Source organism: Taudactylus pleione, unplaced genomic scaffold (assembly GCF_031769625.1).
Source record: "Taudactylus pleione unplaced genomic scaffold, aTauple2 ptg000095l, whole genome shotgun sequence".
NCBI classification, from domain to species: Eukaryota; Metazoa; Chordata; class Amphibia; order Anura; family Myobatrachidae; genus Taudactylus; species Taudactylus pleione.
This window is the reverse complement of record NW_028284497.1, coordinates 15,931,934-15,954,033: the sequence shown is the minus strand read 5'-3', so window position 1 is coordinate 15,954,033 and position 22,100 is coordinate 15,931,934. Positions and strand designations below refer to the sequence as shown.

The window sequence follows — 22,100 nt, the reverse complement described above, 5'->3', positions numbered from 1 at the left end:
GTTATGAGTACAGTTTCATGTAATCTATGTAGGGCTCAGATGGTAGAAAACATTTGGCCACCGAGAGGTAGAAATAGACCCTCTCTACTATCTCAAGACTTCTCTGACTAGGCCGCTGCAGCATCTTCTCCATGAGGGTGAAGCGCACCGTCCTCATCCTCAGCTGCTGCACGCTCAATAACACCCTAATAACAGCTCACAGGGCTAAGTGCTACCAGGCCTTCCTAGTGGGGGATGACGGCAATACTGCATTGTGCATAACTGCATACATACACACAGTACTGTACAGCGAGCAGTCGCCGGGCCCTTTGCCAGCAAGGATATGTTACCCCATTGGCTAACCTCACCTTAATAAGGCGTAATCAGTCACTCCGCCAATCAAAGCTCACTTTTACAGCGTTGGCGAGTCCTTTCGCCAATCAGCGTGTTTTATGGGCGGAGCTAGTTAGCCGGGGAAGAAGTGAGCTGGGAGCTGACAGGTCAGTTTTAGTCGTTGCTAATTTTCACAATATTGCCGGTACCGGCATTACCGAGCTATGTACACACACGTTTCCGTATAGCAGTAACAGCACTGGTGTGAGTGCCGGCCGGAGACAACGCATTAGGGAAAACAGATGTAAGCCCAGATGCTCTTGCAGCATGTGTGGCTAACACTACAGTACATACAGAGACTAGGCTACACACACATTACATACAGACTACAACAGACGCACACTACATAAAACAGACACAACTACACTACACACATTCTGTTATCGATAATATAGTAGTGAGTGTTTGTATGAGCTATATATGAATCGCCCTGTTAAGTAAACCTAGATTGGAAAATGTCATTTGTAAATAAATGCACTGTTTTCAGTCTTCAACACCACACTATTACCTTCTGTACTCCACACACAGCAAAGAATAACCCAATGGCACTTAGAGCAAAAATGGAGATGGTTAGGCTTGTTAGTAACAATTTATGTACTGTAGGTGCGAGCAGAATATGTCTACCATAAATGGTGGATAAATGCGCAGCTCGCGGCTAATTTAATCTGCCCTTTGTGTGCTGCACGTGTGCACACCGCACACACTAAAATACCTCCAACACGGTTACTCCACTCCAGGTGCAACATACGCATTGCCGATGATTACGAGAGCATCTTAATTCCTACCACCAATACCATGGGGCCCATATATCATTAAATATTTGCAGCTTATTCCCTGAAAACACGGCTAATACCTGCAATTATCTAGTATCCCCTGAATGTATTATGTAGGGATCACAGCAAATATCCGATATCTGCGCACCCTAGCTATTTCTAATGGGATGTGCTACCTAGCTGAGACTTAGTACTACAACATAAAAACGGGGAGAGCAGGTGCACCATACAACCGTTTAATAATTATACATCATATATGAGGTTTTTGGCATAAATTTGGCCAAAGTTATGAGCTTACCTAGCAATGTCAAGGTAACCTCGTCGGGTAAGCCCCTAACATTATAGGGGTTCATGTCTGAGGTGTGGGGCTCCCCCAAACTACCCCAGGGCACCACACAAATGAAAGATAGCAGTGAAGTGTGGAAATGTTAGGTAGGTGAAAGTAGCCGCAAAGCATTCTGGAACTTGGTCCCCGCAGTTTACGCCGTCTTATGGCACAAGCCGCTGTTGCTTATGGGCTACATATCGCATAACTAGGCGGTAGAGGGTTCCACCGCTGACATGGTCACATCACTGCCAGCACATCATTCCTGCCTGTGCTTTTTCATACATCCAGGCGGTATTGTCGAATCTGGTTCTTTGGACCTCACCGGGCCCAAAGAGAGCTCTGTATATGTGTCAGGAATCAGTTGTTTACGGCCGGCTCGGAAAGAATAAAAACACACAGCAAGGGCTGGTTTAAGATATTCTCTACAGTGTATTATTTTCAATTACATTTTATAGCACTCTGGTAGCAGTTGGTAAGAGTCTCTTAGCCCCCACCTACTAGATATTCTCCCTTGCAATAAGATAAGCAAAAAGCTACAGTATGTACATGTAGAATTGTCCTTGGTTGTGCACAGCCTGGTATTGGAAACTATTGCTTCTCAGAAATAATTAGCAAGTGAGTGAGAGTCTCTAATCTAAGCATTTCAAAACATTTCTTATTTCTTGAAAGTCATGTTGCTGACATGAAATAGGTTCATGAATAACATCTAGCACAAAATGGTCAAGATGGCTGCCGATATTACAAGATGGCAGCCGAACATACACAACATAGTGTTAATTTTATCAGTATGATCGCATCATGGGCGCTAATATCAAGCCCAGATCGCATTGCAAATGTGATTATTAATAATTGGGCACCTATTACTGATATTAGTGTGGCATTGGTTCACAGCACAAAGTGATTCCCATTTGATTTTTATTAAAGGGGAAGATAATGGATGTTTGTATTTAATTTAACTCCATTAATAGTTTTATTTTGTATTTGCATCTATATTCAATTGTCTTTTACATGGTAAATGCAAGTTTATGATATACTAATAACACTGTCCAGATACAGGAAGACTATTATATGTATATGAGGGTTGGGTATGGGATGCTAGCTCTCAGGATCCCTGCAGTCAAAATCCCGATGCTGGCATCCCGACAGGGTATTCCTGACAAAAATGCTACATTGTTAAAATCACTAAGCTGCAATCAATGGTATTATTTTTTTTTGTAAAATAAATGTGTTTGAACAATTCTTTAGCAGGAAAATAATCTGTGGTTATGTGATTTAATACATGGCTATTTCTTTATAGGATCATAGGGCCTGATTCAGATTTGTGCATTAATGCAATCTCAGCTGCTGTGCGCAAATATGCAAATGCATGCAGCCGCCTTGTATGGCGATGCCCACCGGCGGCTTTGCAGATCCAATGGAGTGGTGCTCGCAGATCCTACGATAATTGACCATCGGAGTAACCCTATGGTCGTGCGGAATGGCCATGGGAACTGAGATGCTGGGGTCATATTTTCTGCATACATGAGCGCAGATACACGCCTCAAAAACGGTCACGTCACGCCCGCGTTTTTGCCACCACTCCGTTACTTCTGACATAACGGCTTCTGTCTGTCAGTCACTTGTGAATAAATCCTCACTACAACTCTGGTCACATTTGATCGCCGTCCATGCGCTTTGCGACTATGGCGCTTGCGCAGTTGGCCGATAGTAGCTCAATATCTGCATTGCGTACATATATGAATCAGTCCCATAGTGCAGCACTTGACAAATTTTTCTAAAATCTAGGAGCCAGGATGAAAGTGTAGGAGCCAGATCACTGTCTCCCCAAAAAAATTACAGGAGTGAGTGAGGCGCACAGCTCTGTGTGTTATATAACTGTTATACACACTATACTAGTCCACAAAATGGTCACAGTTGAATAGATACAGTAAAATGGAGGCCCCCTCACTGCTCTGCACAGCTCCCCTGCTCCACCCACCACCCTCCAGTAATAACGGACCACATTTCACATAAAATAATGGTGCCAGAAAATACAACAAAACTCCCCTCCCCTCGTGGTCACACCATTATCCATCTGAAGCCGCTCCGCAATCCCTAGCCACGCATAGACCCTACTACCGGAGAGCTTTATGCAGCCGGAGATATGAGACAGACAGCCGGGACGTACAGGAGGATCAGCGTAGACTGGGACAGACAGCAGGGATCAGAGCAGGCCAGGATGGAGAGGATTCATCAGTGCAGGCCGGGACGGACAAAGGCACAGCAGTCACCGCAGGCGACACTCAGCACATGCACTCCTGTGCATGATATGAACACCGCAATACTATAGGCACGAATCTCCGCCAGAGCTGATGAGGATCTGCTTCCTCCCTCACTGCAAAATCTAGTAGCCAGGCAGCAAAATCTGGTAGCCATGGCAACCTGGCCCCTGGGATTTGTCAAGTCCTGCCATAGTTCATTATCTAAGTCATTCTAATGGCTTAGTACCACTGAGTGGCTTTATGTTCCCTATAATCGGTGTGTTTGGGTTGCCTGTGTGGCTAGATGCATATATGAAACAATCATTTCTTTAGCTTGGTAATTAATATTTACTGTGTTTTTCAGGAAAATGTGTGAAGTTGAGCTCAACACACGTGTGTATGTAAAGATGATTTTACATGCGGCACGCTACCCACAATGTACAGTGAGTGGGGTACTTCTGGGACGCAGGACACCGGACTGCCTTACTTTATGTGATTGTGTCCCTATCTGTCACCTGTACCTGCCACTGGCACTCAGTCTAGAAGTGGCTCTAACACAGGTACTATATTTTATTTCATCGTATAGGTAGCTCTTCCTCTCCACAGTCATCTTTATATCTCATATCCTTTGTACTGTCCCTTTATAAATGTTTGTGCGTAATTATTCTTGTGTGTATCTTTATATATTTCATCCGTCTTTACCGTGCTGTATACAGTATGTCACTTCCTTTCACGCTCATCTCTCTCTCTGGCTGTCCTACAGATAGATTCATGGAGTGCTCTTCAAGGACTGGTTATTGCTGGTTTTTACCAAGTGAACGCTGGCATTAGGGATACCAGGTGATAAATATTAAAACAGTATATCTAAAACTAATTGCTTTATATAGTGTATATATTTTTTTATATATATGATATATGTAATTTTGCCATTTCAGATAGCCTATTTATATTAGATCATTTGTGTTTTAGTAAGGGGCCAGTTTATCAGTAATCACATGCGCATTGCATAGACATAGCACATGCAGGGACAGGGACTCTAGCAGGACTCCTACGCATGCGCGGTGGCCATTGCCAGAGAATCCATACCCTGGTAAATTTTGCTAAGTGTAGCCTATAGGCTACAGCGACTAATGGCAGCTTCAGATGGCGTAGCTGCGGCGGCCAAAAAACTTTGTAAATTTGACAGCATTGCACCCCCATAGAAACGTATGGGGGTTGTGGCTGCTGTCGGAAATGGAGAGACCACAGATCCCTCCATAATACATCTGGGGGATACTTAATCATTTTTGCGGGTATTCCCCGAAAACTGGTGTTTTGGGGAATATACTGCAAATATTTAATGATAAATAGGCCCCTAAATGGTTTAACAGTTGCAGGTGCCTTTAGTGAAATGCATTATAATCGCTAGACTATATTGCTAGTGTAGCCCTAACTTATATTAATATTGTTACTGTTCAACTGTGTATACTTAGCACCTGATCCAGACAATGCTAGCAAGTGTGCACTGTGCTTCTCATTTATGCATTTGTTTTGTTTTTCTCTTGCCTTTTTCAGCATCAGTTCTGCTGCTCTCAGGTCAGCTTCCCTGATAGCTGAATACCAGGAGGATGCAGTGCTAATACTGGTGAGATAATGGAGTGTCGCTCTTGTCACCCATCATTTTGTATATGTTCCTTCCTCAGCCTGTCTTTATTTTGTTCCTATTTAGATGAATAATGAGCGTCTATCAGCCAGTCCTGGGGTCCCCCCTCTCACAGTTTTACATCAGATCAACAGCAAGCAGTGGGTTCCAAAGGACAAAACCTTGTAAGAACCATTTCTTGTGATATATCCAGCAATATTTCTTTATAAACCGTCATTTCAACATAAGAGGGCAAGTATCAATCTCAAATATATAATATACGCAGACACTGAAGTGCCAAAAGTCACAGGATAGCAGTATGTAAAGGTAATGGTAGGTGGTGTCACCGTACTGTGATGTCTTGGAAATTCCCAGACCTGCATCAGTTGTAATCTGTCATCTCGAACACTGGCTAGGCTGTTCATGGCAAGGCGACATGCATTATCAGAGTTCGAAAGGGGAATGATAATCGGTGCTCGAAGGATGGGAAATTCCATTTCAAAAGTTGTGCGGACATTGAACAGTCCTTGATCTACGGTGTCACGTGTGTACCGAGAATACCTCATTGAAGACAATACTGCCCACTGTGGACAGCACAGTGGCTGACCACAGGTGCTTAATAATAGTGACCAGCAGCGTCTGGCTAGAATTGCCCGTGGTAACAGACCAGCGACACTGGCTCAGATCACATCCACATTCAATGCAGAAGGTACCAGATGCATATCCAGCAGGTCAGTGCAGCGTTCTTTAGCTTCCATGGGATATGGGAGCAGAAGACCCACCAGAGTGGCCATGTTAAAACTACAACACCAGACACAGCGCCTCATTTGTGCTTGTTACATCGTTAATTGGACCCTGGAGCACTGGCAGAATGTAGTGTGGTCTGATGAGTCACAGTTTCAGTTGTTTCGGGCTGATGGGCGCAGACCCCAATAGGCCATGGACGTCAGTTATCAACAAGGTACTGTGCAGGCTGGTGGTGGTTCCATAATGGTGTGGGGTGTGTTCATGTGGCATGGGTTGGGGGTGCTGGTCTATCTGAACACACCATTTCCCGGTAAGCGCTACCTTGCCTAGCTTGATGCTCATTTGCAGTCCTTCATGGACTTAATGTACCCCCACATCGGTCCCAAGTTGTCCAGAATTGGTTCGAGGAGCATTCTGTCAGAGTTCCGACAAATGGAGAGGTCTTTTCGCACCCAAGATTCTGCATCTACAAATATTGGAGCTGTGGGAAGCTGTCCAGACAGCATGGGTAAACACCTCTCCAGAGGTCTTCCATCCACTTATTGATGCCACATTGAGTTACTTTACTTCACCGGGCTAGAGGGGTCCTGCACGATACTAGGCACCTATCCCATTACTTGTGGCACACGTGTGTGTGTATATAATATATATATATACACATATCAATGAAAATGAACCGCACACAAAACATCAGTCAAAATGCCATATTGGGTGCAGGGCAAAAAAACGTAACAGATATATAACCACTACCTAAACGGAAGTGGAATCCAGCCAGCACACCGTTTGAAAAAGAATATTATTTATTTTTAATATCCCATAGCGGGATATGGGATATTAAAAATAAATAATATTCTTTTTCAAACGGTGTGCTGGCTGGATTCCACTTCCGTTTAGGTAGTGGTTATATATATATACACATACATACATATTAGTTATTACCAGTTATTTATATAGCGCACACATATTCCGCAGCACTTTACAGAGAATATTTGTCTATTCACATCAGTCCCTGCCCCAATGGAGCTTAGAATCTATGTTCCCTACCACGTGTACAGTACACGAACACACTTACACACTAGGGTTAATTCTTGTTGGGAGCCAATTAACCTACCAGTATATTTTTGGAATGTGGGAGGAAACCGGAGTACCCAGCGGAAATCCACGCAAGCTCTGAGGGAGAATATACAAACTCCACATAGTTAGGGCCATAGTGGAAATTGATCCCACGACCAGGACAGTTAATGAGATGTTCAGGAACTGAGTTCCTGCAGAAAAATAGCACTGCATATATATACAGCCATGGCCAAAAGTTTTGGGAATGACACAAGTATTGGTTTTCACAAAGTTTGCTGCTTCCGTGTTTTTAGACCTTTTTGTGAAATGTTACTATGGTATACTGAAGTAAAATTACAAGCATTTCATAAGTGTCAAAGGCTTTTATTGACAATTACATTAAGTTTATGCAAAGAGTCATTATTTGCAGTGTTGACCCTTCTTTTTCAAGACCTCTGCAATTCGCCCTGGCATGCTGTCAATCAACTTCTGGGCCACATACTGGCTGATGGCCGCCCATTCTTGCCTAATCAATGCTTGGAGTTTGTCATAATTTGTGGGTTTTTGTATGTCCAACCACCTCTTGAGGATTGACCACAAGTTCTCAATGGGATTAAGGTCTATGGAGTTTCCTGGCCATGGTCTCAAAATTTCAATGTTTTGTTCCCTGAGCCACTTAGTTATCACTTTTGCCTTATGGCATCATGCTGGAAAAGACATTGTTCATCACCAAACTGTTCTTGGATGGTTGGGAGAAGTTGCTCTTGGAGGATGTTTTGGTACCATTCTTTATTCATGACCCCACTCCCCTTGGCTGAAAATCAATCCCTTACATGAATGGTCTCAGGATGCTTTACTGGAGACAAAATTGTATGAAAATCTGTTTTTTTTTTGATAAATTGATGTTGATTACATTTGTCTGTAGACATAAGATGGTGGCAGTGTAAAAAACGTGTCCCTGTTTGTGTCATATCAGACACTCATCTTGAAAAAGGCGCCGCAGAGTGTTGAAACGCGTTGATACAGTGATTTGTGGTGGTTCTTTGCCACAAGATTTATAGGTTTTTTAAGGCAGAACCAAAATCTGGAGACAAAATTGTATGAAAATAATTTTTTTTTTACAAATTGATGTTGATTACATTTATCCATGGTATTTAAATTAATTCTATCATTATGTATAACAGGTTACAATTTTTCAGTGCAAAAATCCTTTCATATGTGAGATATACAGAGAATGCTTTTATGGTTACTTATTGCCATTTTTTTCACAGAGTGATGTGGGGTCACTGGGAAGAGACCCAACGAATTACAAAACAACTAATTCAAGCTAAAGCATATCAACAACTGATTGACTTTGACACCCATCTTGAGGATATCAGAGCTGACTGGACCAATGAAAAGCTGAATGTTGAAATAGCACGGCTAGCTACAGCAGCCAATGGCAGCAAATGAACTCTAGGGGTAGTGAGTAGAGGCCTGTTTTATGCTGTCTTACATTTGTATGTATACAGCCTGTGTTTGTGTAACAACTGTATAGTTTTACCATGTACAGCTATACTAGTATATATGTTATTTATGTAAAAATCTTACGACCCATTGGGACTTTAGCTGATCACCTCAGTTCATATAAAAACTCTTTAGTTCAAAGATCAATGAATATGTTTATTGTGCTTCAAGTGCCTCCTTAACTTGAAATCAAACATTACAGTAGAGAAAATGCAAATGTATTGTAAACCATGTTTAAATGTATTGAAAAAAAGCATGGCACAATCTATTGCCAAAGAGAAAAACTGATAAGTCAACGTGGTTTAGTAGATGAGTCTCTTGGTGTCTCCACGGGGTCTTTTAATCTTGCTGTAATTCTTGATGATGACATCACATAGCGTGGCCTGTGAAGAGAAAACATTGCGGTCAATGACACAAGTAACCAATGCAACTGTATGTTGTAATTCGTTTTATTCATAACTACGGTCAGCAGAAAAAAATCTTTAATATGTTGGAGATAAGGTGCCTGGTTCTCACATAGTCATATCCAGTGGTCCAGCATAATAATCAAACAGCTGCATCTCGGTGTGGATTGAAAGATCTACAGTAAAAAGGTAGACAATGTCTAGATAGACACCAAATGTTAGACAGTCAGTAGGTCGACAGTGACAAAAGGTCGACACACTAAAGGTCGACAGGTACAAATTGTCGACAGGGTCAAAAGGTCGACATGAAAAAGGTAGACCAAAAAAAATGGTCGACACGTGTTTTTGTTTGTTTTCTAACCCTAATCTTCACCTTAACCCTCCCCTTGGTACCTAACCCTCCCTTCTGGTGCCTAACCCTAACCGTCGGGGTAGGTGCCTGACCCTAACCGTCCTTTCTAGTGCCTAACCCTCCGGTAAGTGCCTAACCCTCCCTCCTGGTGCCTAACCCTAACCGTCAGGGAAAGTGCCTGACCCTAACCGTTGGGGTAAGTGCCTAACCGTAACCCCCTGGTGAGTGCCTAAACCTAACCCTAAAAAAAAAAAAATGTGTCGACCATTTTTGTGTCTACCTTTTCATGTCGACATTTTGTCCCTGTCGCCCAGTTGTACATGTCGACCTTCTTACATGTCGACCTTTAGTGTCGACCTTTTGTCCCTGTCGACCTATTGACTGTCTAACATCTGTTGTCTATCTAGACATTGTCTACCTTTTTACTGTAGATCTTTGAGACCGGATACCGCTGCATCTATGTCCAATTTGGTGACACATATGGCAAGCTACATTATACACATTTAGTTGTTCATTAATTAGGTTGAACAACTATATCATTTAAATTCCAAGCATTACATTGGCGTAATGACGGCACCAACATGCAATCTCCACTCATTAGTTAATTTGATTTACCAACAAGTGCCGACCCCACACGATGGGGTGTAGCTTCCAAGGCTATAGAATTGTAATATTTTGTAGTAATAAGATGTGAGAGAGGAGTGCAGGTGTTCTGAGTAGTTCATGAGAAAAGATTGCATGTCTTCCTTTTATTTAAACAGGAAAAACTAAGTTACTCCACTAAATCCAGAATGATTAATATGGAAAATGGTGCACAACTGCTTTATCTGACATTATTCCAGACTGTTAGTATATATTTAATGTGGTGGATGGGCTCAGTTATCAGGAGCTGAATCTACTAAACAATGGCATAATAAGTATATATCCTATAGTCATTACTTGCGTATCTCACTTGTGTATACATTGCACCAAGATGTCAGCAACATGTGGAATTTGGCAGATAAACTGCACCTTATATATCATGTTTAGAACACTTTCTATACATTGCAAGGGCTACATATAGAAATAACTTATTTTCAGATTTGTTGGGAGTAAAAACACAATGTTAGTGCAATGAGAAATGCTGGGGAAAGAAAGTGACTTACTGTAGGCAATACCATACACATTATCAGTAATCTAATAATGCAGACCATATTGCATTGTTCATTGTCTCAATCAGGTTTGCTAAGCAATGCGCTTCTAAATCGTTATGGTCTGCTATGCATCTGTATGCACAGAATCAGTATCAGTTACTACTGTGCATACTGTATGGTGCAGCTACTTTGTCACATACTGAAAATGTTTAGTTGTGACACCTTTGATGGAAATGTATAAATACACTTATTCCAACACTGGTTTATTCAAAAAAGCTGATGAAATATACTGTGCGCATGTTTGCTAAAGGATCTTTACTGTACCTGACAGGCAGAATATAGTATACCCTATTATGAGGCTGATGCAGAGCTGAACACTAGTCGATCCCGTGGACATATCTTGCGCATTTATGAGCTGCGCATGCTCCGCAGTCAAGTGTACGCAACTTCTGGTGATGCTGAGTCATACACATTTCAGTCGCATCTATATGTAACTGGGTAGGAGGAACTGGTTACTTCAGGGGCATTCTCACATAGGTGACGTTCATCAAGGTTAGGCCTGGTGCAAGTGTGCACTGATAATGAGGACAGCTATGGGTGCAGGGATAGGGACTGTATAGCACCAAAAATATGTAGAACTCAGTATACGCATTTAGGGCCTGACTCAGAGCCGGACGCTCTGATAAGAGCGCTTGCTTTGAATCAGGGCCCTCCTACCTCTTATTGGAGCGGCCTCCTGGCCGCTCGCATAGCTGTGGGTGACCACCCACAGCTTATGCGAGTGGCCAAAAAGATGGTCGCGATGGTCAAGACCATCGCGACCATCGGGCTTGCGACGAGACCCTGCGGTAGGGTCTCGCTGCCGCAAGCCCAGGAGTGCTTTTGGCTCTATCAGAGCCAAAAACACTCCCACTGACATCACTAGTGATGTCAGTGGGGCCGGCCCCAGACAGTAGGCGTTCCCATGGGAACGCCTCCTTCTGGGCAGCAACGCCCCGGCACGCCCACCAAAGGGGGCGTGCTGTCAATCAACATCGACAGCACGCCCCCTTTGGTGCGAGACCCATAGCGACGGCTTGGCCGTCGCTATTTGGGTCTCGCGCATGCGCACGATGGAGCTCCCTCCGTCGTGCGCATGCGCACTAGGGCACCATCGACCCGCTTGCGAGCGCTCAGCGCTCGCGAGTGGGTCAGAATCAGGCCCTTAGTTCCATGCACACAGTACAGGGGCAGGTACAGATGACCTGCGTTCGTCTGTGTATCAGCCCTTAAATCTTAATCTCCAATATAGTTATTACTATTAGTACAACTGTTGTAAAACTGCATCCTTCCATCTCTGCCTTGAAAGTCCTATTTATCCAAAGTCATATGATCTGTTGGGGTAGGCTATCCTGATAGCGATTATAATTAAAGTGATTATTCAGAAGTCTATGTGATGTGGGAGTTTTATGTACTATGTGTCATGGGCCCATTACATTTCAGTTCTCCATGTTCACACTGTCATTGAGCCTCATGAACATTATGTACTTGACAAGAAGATGGCTAAAGTCATGTTTGCATATAAAAACGTGTATATAAAGGAGACTAGACGCCTGTAACAAACAATAACACGCGCACACATTATATTTAATACGAAGTCTGTTACAGTGTAGATAACAGGTATGCTTTCAATAAAGACAAATTGGGCTTTGTTTAATATGCACAATAGGTATATATCATAAAATGATATAGGATATTAATAATATATTTTTGGAGCCGAAGGGCCATATTCAATTAGGTGCGAAAAGTCATAAACATATTGCCAGATATGTCTTCGCTCTATTCGCCAGTTTTTGTGCGATCTTTTCGCGTATTTTCACAATGTGCGCTCCCGTTTTTCACCCTATCCAATTGCAAAAGATGCAAAAACGCATATGTGCGATACGTGCGCATAGCCAAACCAGCGAAAAGTACAGCACATTTTGGGGAAATCAGTCTGTTCCCTATAAAACGCCTAACGGACATAGAATATATAGAAGTGTATTAATATATAGAAGTGTATCAATATAGAAGTGTATTAATAGCCCTAATAAAGGTTTTTTGGGTTATTAAAATGTGTTAAATGGTTGTTATATGCATGTTTGTATAAGTGTGGAAAAATTATAGAAAGCAATATTTTTTTGAGAAAATAATTTCTGCAGTTAAAACGGGGGTACATTAAAATGGGTGCAAGTATATTTTTGTATCTATAAAGTGCACTTTTAAAAAATTTTAAAAATACACCTGCTGCACCAACCAGCAATTATTTATTATTATTACCAGTTATTTATATAGCGCACACATATTCCGCAGCGCTAGCAATCCTAAATACCTGATCCAGTACTTTAAACGCATTCTCCAACACTTTTTACATTTTCACTTTAAAAATGACATGTCATTATTAGGGGGAATTAAGTAAAATAAAAAAAATATTTTTGCCTAAATAGTCATTAGGGGGGGGGTGTCCAAAGGGTTCTAAACCAAGTCCTCACATTTGTAGCCAAAAATAGAGATTTCGCACGTGCAAACACTGCGGGAATTGGATAGTGCGTATCGCACTTATGTGCGAAAAGTTCGCACTCGTGAATGCTTTTCGCCAAAACGCGACTTTTCACACCTGATTGAATGTGGCCCTTAATGTTTATTAATATCATGTTTTGCATACATTTGCCCTATATATGAAGGTTTGTTTGAAACCACTTTTAAAGCATTTCCCCTTTAACTTTTTAACATCTTTCCCATGATTATAGTTTGAAAACTGATTATATTGCATGGGTAATAATGGCAGATTAGGACACTAGTTTTATCAGCTGTCACTTGTATGTGCTACAAGAACTAGCTGCTTTCCCACCAGGCCAACTAATGGTCTGATAATGACAGATAAGCCCACTCCCTGCCACACTCACATAGAAGTTCCTTATTTCCAGAGCTGTGATCCGCAGCTCAGAGTACTGGGATTCATCCAACTGATGAACTAGAGCCCGATAATCACCCTGAGAAAGGTAAAAGAGAAGAGGGGTTTGATGGGAAAACATGAGAAAGAATTTGGGTTCTCATTATAATTAGTGATTTTATCCTACAAAAACAGAATCCATTCCAACAAGCAAAACAGGCTCTTACCACATGTGGGCCTTTTGATGCTTTGGCTACAGCATCTCCTCGGTCAGAAAGATATCTAAATGGAATATATAAAACTGTTGAGAACAAGTGCAAATATTTGTATATCTGTAACTGCTACTACAGAGCACCTAAGTTTTGTTAGGAGAAATTAGCGTGATCTGAAAAGTGCTTACTTGGATATCTGAGTATTAGATGCATCTAACTTGGTCCTCAGACTTGTCATCACTTCAAATACTTTTTCCTGAGAATAGACAGAGACTGAGATAGTCTATGTCAATATAAACTGCAGCGTTGCATCACGCACAAGTGTCACATGACTCACCTGAACAGCAACGCCAAAGTTATTCCCGTCCTCAATCTGCGGAATCTGAAGCTGCAGCCAAAGAGAAACCTGAGAAGGGCAAGAAATACAGAGTATAGGAGAAGTGCTTATCCCATTACTTTCCAATTCTCATTTTCAGCTATCACATTCTCACATCTACAACTTCACAGCTCCTGTCTCCATTCCACACCTTCCCTGCCCCTATATTCCTTTCATTCCCTCTTATCTCACCATATTCAAATTTTCCTTTAATTCCTGGATTTCACTCTTGATTTTTCTTTGCAAACCTGTGATTTTCTCATTGCAAGCAATGGGACCACAGGGGGGACCTACAGAAATGGAGACATGGAATAAAGCACTTACTTGCATGTCAGCTATTTTTATATGCAATCTGCAAATAAAAGGATCTTGTATTCCTTTGAAACTATGCACCCTTGGCCTTTTTATTGCTTGGCTTATGTCTTTGCATATGTAAACTCATTTTTTGTTATACCTTGATATCTTTATGTGGAATAAACTAGTCTCTACTATTGCAATTACGAGTTTCTTAAAGGCCCCCCAAACACGGTACGATGTGCAAACGATACAATCTCGTTTGTAATTTCCCTTGAACTCCTGAACACTCCCGGATAAACAATATTGTGCCTACACATGGAAGGATTGTACAAACGACCAAACGTTATAGATGGATCGTTAATGACTGCAAATCATTAACAATGTATAGTTTGGCAGCAATCAACCTCACGATGCATCTGCTGGAACATTTAAAAATAGTGGTGGGGAGTGGCCAGGATCAGTGACGACAAATCGTCCATCGCATCGTTCATCATGCACACATGAAACGATGTGTGCCAAATCGTGAAAGATAGGTTGATATCTTTCTGCAGGTTCAATTGATCAGCGACCACGATCAACAACAGCGGGAGCGCACATCGGCATCATTATCATGCCCACACACGGAAACTTTTTAAACGATTTGTTGTTCCAATCGGTCGAAAATGGACAAATCGTTTAAAAAATTGCACCGTGTGTGGGCGCCTTTAAGGGCTAATTATTGCTTTCTTGGGTGTATCATTTTTCTTGCATATAGTAGTAAAACTTTCTCATATTCTCCTTTGTGGTTAGCTCTGTAACATTTATGGGCTCCACATTCAGGTACGGGCTACTCTTAAGGTTAGGGCAAGGTGGGCTAAAAAATGTCACAAAGCAAAATAAATATATTACAGTTAAAACCTTAATAAACAGAAGGTGTTAAATGTCTGATTGTGCTATAAAATAGGCTTATTGCTTCTTTTAGCACAGCTCACCCTAAACGTAAAGATTGCTATGTAGATGGGATCACTACAAGTCTGCTACAATTGATATCCCACTACCATATGCATTAAGTGTTTCCCACACACATATTAGATGAGTAGCAGGTTTCACGTCATTGTATTTTATTTGTTTGAATTACAATACCCTCAATGTACAGCAGTGAGTACTATTTTGAAGCTTCAGAAATAAAAGTTGATACAATCTACTATATTGGTAAAAAGCATTAGCGCATATTAAAGTTACAATGTGCTGTGAACTAACATTTTAGCATTTAAACTTTAGAATGATGATGGTGAATGATACTTTACTACCTTTATGCTATTATTATGCTTTATTATTATGTATCCCAGTTGGATTCCTGTTTCCAGAGGAAAGTGATATGTATTTTTTGTTTCTGTAGCTTTGTAATATTATACATTTATTTTCCTTGAATTCAGACTGATGATGCACTGAGGTCAACAGAATTAGTGGTAACATCTATAGTTCTTTTAGATTTTTTGTCACCCAAAATGAATCAAGTTTAGGCATTTATGAAATCAGCAAATTTCAGGTTACACTTCTCTGTTTTAAGATGATGGGTTCCCTGTGCATTAGAACTTCAGTGCATTAAAATAAAAAAATGACAGCAATTCAGCTAATTGTAAAGCTACCATGTTGTCACTGGTGTGCATTATCTACTGTTGTAGTAAAAAAAAAATGTTGTTGTTAATTCTATTGTTCCTGTAGAAGTGCTGCTTTACATAATGTAATTAGGCAAGGTAAATGCCACTATTAATAATTACTACTACTAGTAAAACAGTAAACATATTGCCTACATGCTGACTATGATGTCTAAATCCTGTATTCTTTATTGTATTCTAAAACATACTCATAATAACTGTAGGTTGTGCGTTTTGTTACAAAGTGTTCCATAAAAAGCTAACATTTTACTGAATTATCATTCTTTTACTTTGTAACACAAAATACTGTTCCTGTTATATGGCTCCTGAACTATAGAATGTAAAGGGGTAAGGTCCAGTCTTCCTAAGCCTATCTAGTATAGGTTCATCATTTTTATTTTTGTCATCTTTTCTTCTAAATGTTAAATTATTCTTTAAATTTCTCTTTTGTTTTGAAATTTTGCCTAGTGCTATCAAGGCGACTTCCAACTAAGGCTATAAAGGCCTAGTTGGGTATGGCTCACAAGCCAGCTCCTATATACAGTAGATGTTACTCTGTACCTGAGAGGTGAGTGCATTTAAACTTGGGGTCACTTGACGGGGGCTGCAAGCTTAAATGTTTTGATCAAAATATGAACAAAATCCCCTTGATTTGAATTGCTAGATACACACAGATATGTAGTATATTATTGTTAGCGCCGATTGCAAAAGTCTTTCTGTTTTGTATACAGAAAGACTTTTGCTATTGGCATTAATACTGCTATATGACGTTAATACTGCCGCGCAGCTGATACAATATGGGTAAAACCAAGCGTGGTCATATTACTGAAATGTATGTGGGTAAAGTTAAGTCTTCCTAAACCTATCTAGTGTAAACTCTTTACCTTTCTCCTCTTCGTCATCTTTCTTTTTGTCATCTTTTTCTTTCTTCTAAATGATAAAGAGAAACAAATAATTTAGTAAGTAAGGGTGTCTATTTCTTCTATAGGTCCATTAAACTGAAAATTATGTTATGATCACATAAATCGATCATGGAGATAAATCATTACTGTAATACTTTGTCCTTTAGCATTACAAACCATGCATAGATAGCTGTACATCACCTGCTGCTCTATACCATTCTCCAGATATTGCTTGCATGGATATTGAGACTGATTGGTAAAGAGAATAACAGCACCTAAATCCATGACTGTGGACACTCATCTAACCAGTTACTAACAGTGCTGAAGCAGGACTCAAATATGCCCTGTGCAAGCATAGTCCACCCCCAGGATATGACATCACTAAACTACTGCTGGAGGAGCTCAGAGGTAGAAAATAATCTATGTAGGCAAGGAACCCCATAAGCTGTACACAGTTGCCATCAGGGCAGTGACCATAAGGCCTCCTTGGCTACACTGGTTGCATACCCCTCATTATGAACCTAGGTGCCATCATTTTCCCATACAGTACTATCTGGTCTGCCTGATTTCCAGAAGAGATAAGTGGAGACTTGAACAGAGGAGCAGGCTGCCCAGCCTCATTCCAGCAGGTGATGGAGCACTAAGAGAATCTATAAGCAATAATGATTCTGAGTGGATGGAACACTTGGACCAACTATTGGGAAGACAACCCCCTTAAACACTTAATCATTTATTTTACTGTTTGTCACTTTCAGCCACTATCACTAGGAAAGCCTTATTGCAGTTTCTGAAAACAAGTTGGAGCTGGAAACAGCCCTCACACTGCGATTGCTGACTTTTTAAAGAACTTTCACAGCTCAGCTGTAGGACATACAATCTATGTAATCCCCACTTCTGCTGTTCTGTGGTCTAAAACAACTAGCTGAAGCAGAAAGTATACTAATGTAGCCAACACTATGGTGGATTTAATAGGAGCCTAGAACTGATCTGTGCGGTTACTCTCTCACCTGTTTTTCTTTTTCTTTCTCCTTCTCAGGGTCTGGTATTGGTATATCCAACTCAGCTTGCAGTGTTGTCAAATCAGAAACATTCAACTCTGGAGACTAAGAGAGAACACAATATAAAAATGACAGTAGACAAATCCCTATAGAAGAATTGCTAAACTCTTTTACCACTCCGCACAATAAAATGGTGCTCCTATAAAGACACTGCAGCACCTCTTGTTGGCTGCATCAGGTCACTATAGGAAACATGGGATCTAATTAAACTGTTATGATTTGTTTACATATACTTTTTAGATTTAGGGTTATTTGCAATCGGCAGGATTTAAGGGCAGACTGAGCAGGCTGCAGCCTAGGGGCTCCCACCACTAATGAGATAACCCACAGTGATGAGGTATCACTTTCCAATATCCCTGTTGCAGCTGCGGATAATTAAGACACTGCATCCACGGCTGTCCCTAACTACAGCTCTCAGGATGCCTTGGAGACAGTTAATCAGGTGGGAGCATGCACAAAAGGAGGCAAGACCAAGGGTACTTTGCAGCAGATGACACTAGAAGAGGAGATGGAAACTTCGATAGGCTCACAAATCGACAAAGGATTTTTGAAAGGGGAGAAGCAGATGTGATGGCCAGGTGGCCTGTTGAATGGAGGCAGTGCCCAGGAGCCCGTGAGCACAGGAGGGAGAATAAGAATGGAGATAAGACCTGGGCTGAGAGAGCTGGTAAGAGTTTAACCCAACAAGAACCTTCAGAAGACCTTAAGAACCTACTGAAGCAAAAAAAAGTTGCATTTGCGCCATCAAGACTCAAGTTGCAGAGAACAGAGAGTCCTATCCTGACCTCTGCTACATTTATGGAGATAAACTTTCTGCTGCCTTTCCTGACCTATGTTATGTTCCTGGAAATCCACTTTCTGTTGCCTGTCCTGACCTCTACTACATTTCTGGATATCTACTGTCTGCTGCCTGTCCTAATCTCAGGCTATGTTTACTTAGGCATGCTCATTTGCCATCTGCCTGTTCCTCTTCTAGCCTCAACATAAGTCTTAACAAACAGAGTGCCAGTTTTAGTACTTCGAGGATATACAGCGCATCCGGAAAGTATTCACAGCGCTTCACTTTTTCCACATTTTGTTATGATACAGCCTTACTCCAAAATTAAATACAGTCATTTTTGTCCTCAAAATTCGACACACAATACCCCATAATGACAACGTGTAAAAAGTTGTTTTGAGATTTTAGCAACTTTATAAAAAAAAAAAAAAACTAAGAAATCACATGTACATAGGTATTCACAGCCTTTGCCATGAAGCTCAAAATTTAGCACAGGTGCATCCTGTTTCCACTGATCATCCTTGAGATGTTCCTACAGCTTAATTGGAGTCTACCTGTGGTAAATTCAGTTGATTGGACATGATTTTGAAAGGCATACACCTGTCTATATAAGGTCCCATGTGCATGTCAGAGCACAGACCAAGCATGAAGTCCAAGGAATTGTCTGTAGACCTCCGAGACAGGATTGTCTCGAGGCACAAATCTGGGGAAGGGTACAGAAAAATATCTGCTGCTTTGAAGGTCCCAATGAGCACAGTGGCCTCCATTATCCGTAAATAGAAGAAATTCGGAACCACCAGGACTCTTCCTAGAGTTGGCCGGCCGTCTAAACTGAGCGATCGGAGGAGAAGCGCCCTACATGCAAAAAAAATTGTGTATTTACACCCCTTGCATTGCAACATGGTTTGTCCAGGTACACAGTTAAGTGCTATCTCTCTCTCTATTCCCAACTCTGAATCAGGCCCATTATTTACAGTGGCAGGAGCCCTAAATCCATATTCTCCTTTTTTTAGAGAAGCGAGAACACCAAGGAATCCAACCTTTACCATACCTTATGGCACTCCAGTTGCTGCGGAACTACAATTCCCAGCTTGTCATTCCACAGTGTTCGCATGCCCTAACAGCAAACCCATGGCAGGGCATGCTGGGTAAAGTGCAGTTCCACAGCAGCTGAAGTACCCTTGATCTATTAGCTTTATTATATAACCAGCTAGTATGTCAGTCTAGAAACTGTAGAGAGCTGGATGGAGGTCTGTACTCTTCCTCTTCTCACAGCTTTTATGGACTGCTCGATGAACACAGCCTCTCTTCTCCTCAGGGTACCGTGCCTGCCCCCCTTCCAGACAGAATGCCTGATTCAGAGATGTGCTCTAACCCATTGGTTAGCGCACATCTCCGATGGTAAGTGTTCTGCGCTTGTGCAGGACCCATTCTGTGCATGTGCAGTACGGGTTCTGTGATTCCTCCAAGCCTCTGCCTAATTGACAGGCACGGCCTGCATTCCCGTTAACGGGGACGTGTCGTCCCCATTTTCTGAGAGTGCTAAGTCAAGGGTCTGCGTCCATGGACGCAGACTTCCTGGCTATGCAAGCCACCAGGACCCAGTCAGGCTGTGGTAAGCTTCAGCTACTGCAGCCTGGCCATAGGCCCAACAATTGTGACCGATGGTAATGTTGTATAGGAGGTGCTTGCTCATATGTGGGTCCGGAAGGACAAACGAGTAAGAACATCTTACTTTAGGATCAGCCTCTTAATTAATTACAGCCAGTGGCGTAACGTGGGGGAGTTGGGTGGGGCACGTGCCCTGGGCGCCGTCGGACCAGGGCAGTGCAATCTGCAGCACAACACACTAAAACAAACACGTGGTGGTGTTTTAGCAGCCAAGAAGAGTCAGACAGACTTATTGGCTGCTGCACCCAGGGCGGAGCCGAGCTGGAGCTCACTCATGAGCTCCGCCGACCGGCTCCTGCAGTGTGTGAAGGGGGAGACGTCATGACGTTTCTCCCATAGTGCTGAGCGGGAAGGGAGGAGCAGACAGCGGCATGAGCAGGGATTTTGGTAAGTATAATTTTGTTTGTGTTTTTTTAAGAGGCACTACTACTGGGGGCATTGTAAAGGGGCACTACAACGGGGCATTGCATAAGGGGCACTACTACTGGCAGGGGCGTAGGGAGGGCAGCTCCAGTGGAGAGCAAGCTCCAGGCACTGAAATGATTAGAGGGCACACCACAGCCTGACCGGCACCTGCCGCCCTGAGCTGTCTAATCAGTGACAGCCCGAGCCGCGTTAGTTTTTATCCTCGCTCCTGACCCCGAGCTGTGCATGTGACGTATGACACCAGATGGGCGGGGACTGCACTGCACAAGAGAGGAGACTGGAAAGAGGAGCCGCCCAGGACTCACCGATCCACCGTGGAGGGCGCCATCCAGCAGGGGCAAGTGAACTGAACTGTACACTGCCAGGCTGACACTGGGGATGGGGAACAGGAAGTGCGGTGGCATACAGTACAGTGAGCACAGACGGCACGCTACTTCTTGGAGGAGGGGGGAGGGGATACAGATAGAGGCACAGAGAGGAGTAGGGGGTACAAAGAGGAATAGGGGGTACCAATAGAGGCACAGAATAGGGGTACAGATAGAAGCAGAAGGCTGCACATATTCCCAGAGAGGAATATGGGGTACAGACAGGCTGAAGAGGGTACAGTTAGAGGCACAGAGAAGAATAGAGGGTACAGATAGAGGAACAGAGAGGTAGAAGTGGGCACAGTGACAAATAGTAGGGGGTACATATAGAGGTACAGAGAGGCAGTAGGCAGAACAGGTAGACGCACGGATAGACACAAGTGAGAACAGATAGTAGGAAATGTGTAATTGGGTTGGTTTAGGTAACAATACATTAATTAATTTTGTACAAAGGTCACAATTAATTTAAGGAAAAAAATGGTGTAGAGGCATGTGGGCCTGAACTCAGAGGGTGGACTGGACGTCTACTGGAAGTACCAAGAGGCCGACACCAATAGAGTAAATGTTAGTAAATATGACATATGCTGGTTTATACTGACAATGCAGAGGCGGATCAAATGGGGAAATTCCGTGAATCTTTAACTTTCCTAGCACTCCATGAAATGATAATCCAGCTCTTCCGTCCGGACTGTCCAAGCGACCTTGAAACACACACACTGTCAGTGTGTTAATGTGTGTGTGACAATGAGACAGACTGAGAGTGCTGTGCCGTGGAGGTGGGGCTTGCTGGCACCGCTCACCTTAGTATGCAGGAGCACCCAGGGGCAGGGTAGCTACTGACGACAGTCATTGTGCCCTTCACCCTGGACAGAAACAAGTGAGTGAAGTTGGGCCATAAGTGACACACAGCAGTGTGCCCTGGGTGGAGAGTGGTGGGG

General features: G+C 42.4%; 2 protein-coding genes across 3 annotated transcripts in view; one reads left to right on the top strand and one right to left on the bottom strand.

Annotated features, from left to right (window-relative positions):
- Nucleotides 1-412: 412 nt before the first annotated feature.
- EMC9 (ER membrane protein complex subunit 9) lies at nucleotides 413-9,222 on the top strand. Of its 2 annotated transcripts, none has more exons than XM_088470014.1 (6): nucleotides 413-479; nucleotides 4,078-4,273; nucleotides 4,477-4,553; nucleotides 5,268-5,337; nucleotides 5,422-5,519; nucleotides 8,406-9,222. In XM_088470014.1, the coding sequence occupies exons 2-6, from the start codon at nucleotides 4,082-4,084 to the stop codon at nucleotides 8,584-8,586; spliced, it is 618 nt and encodes a 205-aa protein (XP_088326140.1). In that variant the 5' UTR covers nucleotides 413-479; nucleotides 4,078-4,081; the 3' UTR covers nucleotides 8,587-9,222. The 2 variants fall into 2 exon arrangements, with proteins under 2 accessions (XP_088326140.1, XP_088326139.1); XM_088470013.1 differs by lacking the exon at nucleotides 413-479 and adding an exon at nucleotides 564-616.
- PSME1 (proteasome activator subunit 1) overlaps nucleotides 7,516-22,100 on the bottom strand; it is a 27,509-nt gene continuing 12,924 nt past the window's right edge. Inside the window, exons 4-11 of the mRNA XM_088470012.1 lie at nucleotides 17,872-17,967; nucleotides 16,847-16,892; nucleotides 14,221-14,318; nucleotides 13,990-14,058; nucleotides 13,841-13,908; nucleotides 13,668-13,722; nucleotides 13,454-13,540; nucleotides 7,516-9,023 (exon numbers count right to left, since the gene is read on the bottom strand). Of these exons, the coding sequence (XP_088326138.1) occupies nucleotides 8,943-9,023; nucleotides 13,454-13,540; nucleotides 13,668-13,722; nucleotides 13,841-13,908; nucleotides 13,990-14,058; nucleotides 14,221-14,318; nucleotides 16,847-16,892; nucleotides 17,872-17,967 (600 nt within the window). The 3' untranslated portion in view covers nucleotides 7,516-8,942. The remainder of the gene's footprint in view (nucleotides 9,024-13,453; nucleotides 13,541-13,667; nucleotides 13,723-13,840; nucleotides 13,909-13,989; nucleotides 14,059-14,220; nucleotides 14,319-16,846; nucleotides 16,893-17,871; nucleotides 17,968-22,100) is intronic.

Bases quoted from the DNA above. Each gene is read 5' to 3' on its own strand.
- EMC9 (XM_088470013.1), top strand. The intron at 4,554-5,267 runs GTGATAAATATT...TGCCTTTTTCAG, and splicing joins GCTGGCATTAGGGATACCAG to CATCAGTTCTGCTGCTCTCA. The intron at 5,338-5,421 runs GTGAGATAATGG...GTTCCTATTTAG, and splicing joins AGGATGCAGTGCTAATACTG to ATGAATAATGAGCGTCTATC.